The sequence below is a fragment of the Folsomia candida genome, unplaced genomic scaffold, assembly GCF_002217175.1.
Source record: "Folsomia candida strain VU population unplaced genomic scaffold, ASM221717v1 Fcan01_Sc054, whole genome shotgun sequence".
Lineage (NCBI taxonomy): Eukaryota > Metazoa > Arthropoda > Collembola > Entomobryomorpha > Isotomidae > Folsomia > Folsomia candida.
Window position 1 is genome coordinate 332,213 of NW_019091246.1, and position 6,481 is coordinate 338,693.

Consider the following 6,481-nt stretch of genomic DNA (forward strand, 5'->3'; position numbering starts at 1 on the left):
ACGGCGAAATCTGGGCCACGACCGTTATCATTTGCAGGGGGGTTGTCGTTGAGGATGAAAATATTGGCGATGAAGAGGACGGCATAGCTGCCGACGAGGAGGAGCAGGTCGTGCAAGTAGAAGACGAAAAGGACCAACGTCATGGCGAAGATGACACCCCAAATGACCAACATCACCGACACGATGAGGTGGATGGCAAACGTGGGCAGGATGGCGAATATAATGGCGAAAATTATGATGTAAGTTATCACGATATCCGTCGTTAAGTGGCCGACGACGTACCACTCCCACATATTTTGGGGTTAATTAATTAATCAGTTAATTGAATGTGATTACTGGAAAAGTAAAATATGTTTGAGCAGTGGAGTCGGACACAGGGCTGGATTTCCTTTTCAGGTAAATAAAAATGTATGAGAAAGGGTTAAAAATATGTTTCTGGAGAAATCATATTCTTGGAATTTGTGCTTTAAAAATATCCAGTGCGCTGAGAAGAATAGCGGCCAAAAATGCGACCCAACCCTACCATCACCGTGATCGAATCGAAGACTCTCAGTTCCTTGTGTAAGATAAAATAAATTGAAATATAACATTGGAAATATTTACCGTATGAAATTAATGCCTTTATTTTGACAAATTTGAAAAAATGGGGTAATTTTTTACACAAATAATTTAATATTTTACAAATATATGTTAATTACTTTTGTCATTTTATGTCTTTTATGTGTATCTTTCAGACTGAAATTGAAAATTCGAGATATTTTAAATAAAGTATACATATTTTTCATAAAATTAGCCTAAAACGGGGTTGGTTTTTGAAAAAAATATTAATTTATCAACAGTTTTACAAATTTAATCATAATTGTAAAAATGAAATGAATTATCACGTAGGTATCACGTAGAGCTTGTCATTTATATAACTTTACAATTAATTAAGTAAATATTTCTGTTTTGAAATTGAAAATCCTATAAATTTTGAATAAAGCATAAGCATTTTTCATTAAATGAAGAAAAAAACGGGACAAATTGTTATAAAGATTCATTGTCGTCGATATTTTTATTTATTTTTAACGCCTGATTTCGGCGTGGTGACCTATTTCCAAAGGGAGGAAGCCCACGAGATTTCTTGGCTGGGTGGTCATCGTGGTCGTGATTTTGGCCTGTCCAGTCCGCCCGTGACGGTAATTCGGTGGATGAGCTTGCTGCTGCTGCTCCTGCTGGACAGTGGCGTTGAGGGGAATTGGTGCCCGGATGGCGTGGGGATGAAGTTCTTGTGGTTTTCGTGCTGATAAGAAGACCGCTTATCAGCATTGCGACTACGTGGAGATGACCAGGACAGACATTCTGGAGCTTTGAGGAGAGTCGCGCCACTGTAAGCAGATTGAGGGATATCCGACGCTTGTTGGAATTGTTGGGTCAAAACCGTCCTATAAAAAATATTTAAAATGAGGATAAGATTTCACGCTTAGAGAATCGTTAATTAATTAATTAATTAATATCGTTTTATAAGTCTGAGAAAAATGCCACAGATTTTGTAATTTTGTCGCATTTATAACTAAAGTGTTCATCTTGATCGCTCGATCGTGAAAATACGAAACATTTATCAAAATTTAAGAACCAAAATCTACCCCTTATCGCATAAAAATGAACGCTTATCGCTTATCGAACCTCTTTTCCTTGTGGTCTGCAGTATCCGTTGTCGTTTCCGAAAAGATTCTCGTCATTTGCAACCTTTCATACTCGTTTCTCCACTTGAAGGCAAACTTATCCCGTAGAATGGCCATGTCCCTTTGGAAGTTGGGTTGGTGGTTGGTGGGTGAGGGGAGGTAGACCTGGTAGTAGACCTGGATGCACGTGGGGGCCACGTGCTCCCACACAGCGGCCGGGTCGACATCCGCCCCCAAACGGACGCCATATCTGGTCAGAACTCGAACCGCTTTGAAGTACATGAAGAGCAAGACGGCAAACCAAAGGGATGAAATTATCCCCAGTGTTAGTAAAAGGTTCGCCATGGCGTTCAACTCTTGGAGAAAGACAATTACGCGGTGGAGGGTCATGATGGCACTTTAGTAAATTTATAAAAACAAGGTGGGAAAATTTGGGGAAAATTGTGTTCCAAATTTTGAACTTGGGGTAAGAATTCGACTTGGTTTAAGAAATGCAACGTAAAATTTGGGCAATTTAAGGATAAATTATGTCCCAAAATGACTCGATTTGAGGGGAGGAATGGACCGACTGAAAATAAATCCTGGATGATTTGACAAGTTTCAGTGGAATTAGATATCATTCATCGTCTAGTCAATAATAGTGTGGATAATAATGCCTCTCATCCGGACACACAAAGTTAAACAGAATGGAAGGCAAGTTTGAGATAAAGTGAGGATGAGGAAGCCAATCTGCATATTTTGCATACCTGAACTGAATCAGGATCAAAGATAAGATTCTTAAGAAATTTGATAACAAAAAAGATAAAGCCAAGAAAGAGCTCTGTAGCAGAAGCAGCAGCAGAAATAATAATCATGAAACGAAATGCATAGTATTGGTATGACATGTGATCTAGCCCCGTGACCTTTTGACCAATAATTAGGTCAGGTAACGAACTATCTCTTACTTTAAAAGTTATATGTTTATGCCTTAAAACAAGACTTAAAACAGTTGAATCGTTCAAGAGTTATCATACTGACAGATGTAAATCGATCATTCACGTTTGATAAGCATTCAAATTCTCAAATATTCAAATCCCTTCCTTATCCAAGGGTTACCAAAAACAATGACTGGATTGCATTTCAACCAAAAATGTATCACAATTAAAAAACTTGTACATGGATTATTGTAGACAATTTTTTTCCGTAAATATTTTGTCCAGGACGAAATGAGTCCAATCGACTACGACTACCCTAGACGTCCTGCCGTTGGGGGAGGAGGAGGTGGTGGGGACGGGGATAATCCCCCCAACTTCTGGGCCTTCTTCAGGACATTCGTCATCGTGGGGATGATCGCGGTGGCGTACTACATCCTCGCCCAAATCATCGAAAGCATCTTCCGCGTACCCCAAAGGATCCGCGTGGGCAAAAAACCACATAAATCTATCATTTGGTAATGCAGGAAATTTTATTTCCAACAAATTTTTTTTCCAACAAAATGGAAAATTATTTATTAACATAAACATTGATAAAGTATGAAATACACTTAGTTGGCTTGGGGAGTAGAGGAAAAACCCGATGTTGGTGGGTTGGGAAAACCTTTACTTGATCCGGGTAGGCGTCCGAGATCCAGCATGTCTAAGTGTGTGAGAGAGATAAGAGGGGGCAAAAGTGTCTGTACATGTAAAGTCCCATATTAGTGAGCGTCCCTGTTTGTAAGGTATTAGTGTTAGACCATCCGGTCTTTTTCCATCTGTCCTACAACACCCTAATGGTTCCCTAATGCTTGGTATGTCTGCAGAAATTAAGGCTCTCTTTATTATGTCGTTACATTGTGTATGTCGAGAGTGCCTGCCAGCACTTTTTTTTACATGAAAATAATAATTTCCAACAAATAATTTCGAAATTCTAAAGTTTTCCAATATTTCATTCAGGAAACGCTGGCCTTAATAAACAATTCGAAAGTTTTCGCATACTTCAACGCCGATACAAATTAATTGAGTAAATTCACAAATGCAAAAGAAAATGGAAATAGATGTAAACATTTGATTTATCTCAGGAAATTTCAGGAAATCAAATACCGTAAAAACTCAAATAGTAGCCGGGGGCTACTATTTATAAAATGGGTGGCCGGGACCCGGCTACTATTTGAGCAAGGCTACTATTTGGGCAAGGTCACTATTTCTAAAATTATGAAGATGGACACGGCTACTATTTGAATACGACTATGATTTTCATTTCCTAAATCAAGCTCAAACTAAATTTAAGACCAACGCCAATTTTGTCCTTAGAGTCGTAGTCCATTAGAATATTCTTCTGCTCGACCTGCTCTTCAATGATTCCTTCGATGAGCTAAATTCGTATTTTACCATCGACTCATCCCTTCGATTGTGTGTAACTGCGATTATATTGAATTATAATTTAATTATCTTAATTAACTGTTAAGAAGTGTAGTAGTATGGAGATTTAGACGCGTCTATTCGAATAAGGCTACTATTTGGGCAGGGCCACTATTTGGGCAAGGCTACTATTTGAGCACGGTCACTATTTACAAAATTTTGAAAATAGGCACGGTTACTATTTGAGCAACGGCTACTATTTGAGTTTTTACGGTATGCAGAAATACATTTCTAGCCTTTTTTCTAAATTCTAAAAATTGTACGTACATACAATACTTTATTTTTATTTTTTGTAAAATTCAGTTAAAAAAATATGTACAAAATTTTAACCAACATAAGGTAATAAATAGTAGTGTTTTTTTTTGTACAAGGAAAAATAAGCTACAAATTAAAACAGTTCATTCAAAAATTGGAAACTCTCAGTCTCAACATTTCCTCAGAATATTCCGTTTGTTGAAATTATTAGCAGTCATAAATATCCAATTTACTTAATTATACATATAATTATGTATAATTATACATAAATTATAAGAATCTTTTCTAAGCAATTCCTTAAACTCTGACATTGGGATAGAAGAACTGAAAGGCATTGGAAACTCTCAGTCTCAACATTTCCTCAGAATATTCCGTTTGTTGAAATTATTAGCAGTCATAAATATCCAATTTACTTAATTATACATATAATTATGTATAATTATACATAAATTATAAGAATCTTTTCTAAGCAATTCCTTAAACTCTGACATTGGGATAGAAGAACTGAAAGGCAGGAATGGAGACGATTCTGGAATAATAGTAGCGAATCGGGATGGGTCGAACGAGGCTGTTTTGCTGCTGCTGTGATCCCGATGACCTCAGTAGGGGCGGCCCGTACTCGTAATTAGTCCTAATTTTCACCATGCGTCGACAATACCCGCGCGCATCTCGGCGCTGGCCTTGCGGACAGGATCGTTCCGGAACTAAAATCATGGTGCGATCTTGCGAGATTTTCGTCTCGTCGATGAGGTCATCTCCTGGTCCTCCGTGGTGACCCATTCCATCCAGCGATTGGTGGTCCCCTCCCCGTCCTCCCCGTCGTGATGACCTGCAAATTATGCCTCGTCCAGGTCAAGTAAATTTGCACGTTTATAATTCAACGTAGCACTCGATATCGTCAAAATCAGCAAATTTTTAATAATTTCTTGGCTCTGGGAGTTTAGTTCAAAATTCTGTAAGTCGAATTTTCAGAGCTGGTCGTCTCAAATTTTTTAAAACCGTACACTCCAGATTTTTACCGTTTTTGAAGGAGGAGATCTCAAGTTTAAGATGCATTCAGAAAAATTGAAAATCATCGAAACTTGTTTGAAAACTCAATGCCATTCAATTAATCTACTTAACTACTTACTCACTACACATTTGTCGCCCAGAATTTAAAATAAATTCCCAGAGCCGAGATAAAAATTTGCTGATTTTGATGGTTTTGAGTCCTAAATTAAATTACCTTCCGCCTCCGCGACGTTGGCCATGTCCACTTCACCGGAAGTATTAATCTGCTCGTCATCCAGGTCGTGCTGCTGGTGGCGACGTGCTTGCTGTTGCTGCGGATACGCGCTTTTGTCCCCCATCATCATCATCATCATGCCGCCGTGACCTTGACTTCCACCTCTTTGCTGCTTCTCTCGATGTCGTTTAGTCCAGTGCGGAGCTTGTAGTTTTCTGAGAAGGGGGATATCAAGTTTGGGGGGTAGTTGTTGTGCGGGGGGAAGTCGGAGGGCGCGGAGGGGTCGCCTGACTCTGCGAGGACCAGGGCGAACGAGGAGAGTGGAATTTGTATCACTAAATATCCAAACAGCAAATATTTTAGAAGTTTGACGAGTTCTGGAGAGTCTTCCATGATGGATAAGTAGCACTAAACAGAGATCCGTGATTAATTAATCGTGATTAACGGATTAAGGATTGGGATTAAGGATTAATAATCCTTAATGCTTAATCCCGACAAAAAATTGTATGCAATTAATCCTTAATCATTAATCCCGACGAAATATTTCCACGCCATTAATCCTTAATCCTTAATCCCGACAAAGCGTATCCAAATTATTAATTCTTAATCACGATTAGGATTAAGTCTCGCAAGAGAATAATCACTGAGAATGGAGTGAAGTAACACTAACATTACATATTCTCAAACATACGATATTTTTCCACTCTTTCTACTGTCCTCTCCCGAAATTAAGATGTGTGGAATTCTTTAACTTTAAATTGTTGCTTCCGTAAAAATACTGATTCAGTCGTTAATCATGGTTAACAGTGATCTAACTGAGCTGAAAAATTTGCCGTTCATCTTCACCGGCAGATTGTTTGATGTCGAACAAATTGACAAATTCAGCGGCTCTTTATAGGCCAGGCGCATAGCTTTTGCACCAATGTGTGCCATAATTGGTGTTAATATTAGGCCAACATCAA

The 6,481-nt window shown here is 38.5% G+C and overlaps 1 protein-coding gene across 1 annotated transcript; it reads right to left on the reverse strand.

Moving 5' to 3' along the window:
* Positions 1-765: 765 nt before the first annotated feature.
* LOC110862332 lies at positions 766-2,267 on the reverse strand. The gene is made up of 2 exons (XM_022111521.2): positions 1,666-2,267; positions 766-1,424 (listed from the first exon to the last, which is right to left on the reverse strand). Exons 1-2 carry the CDS (start codon positions 2,052-2,054, stop codon positions 1,136-1,138), a joined length of 678 nt encoding a protein of 225 aa, XP_021967213.1. The 5' UTR covers positions 2,055-2,267; the 3' UTR covers positions 766-1,135.
* Positions 2,268-6,481: the final 4,214 nt, after the last annotated feature.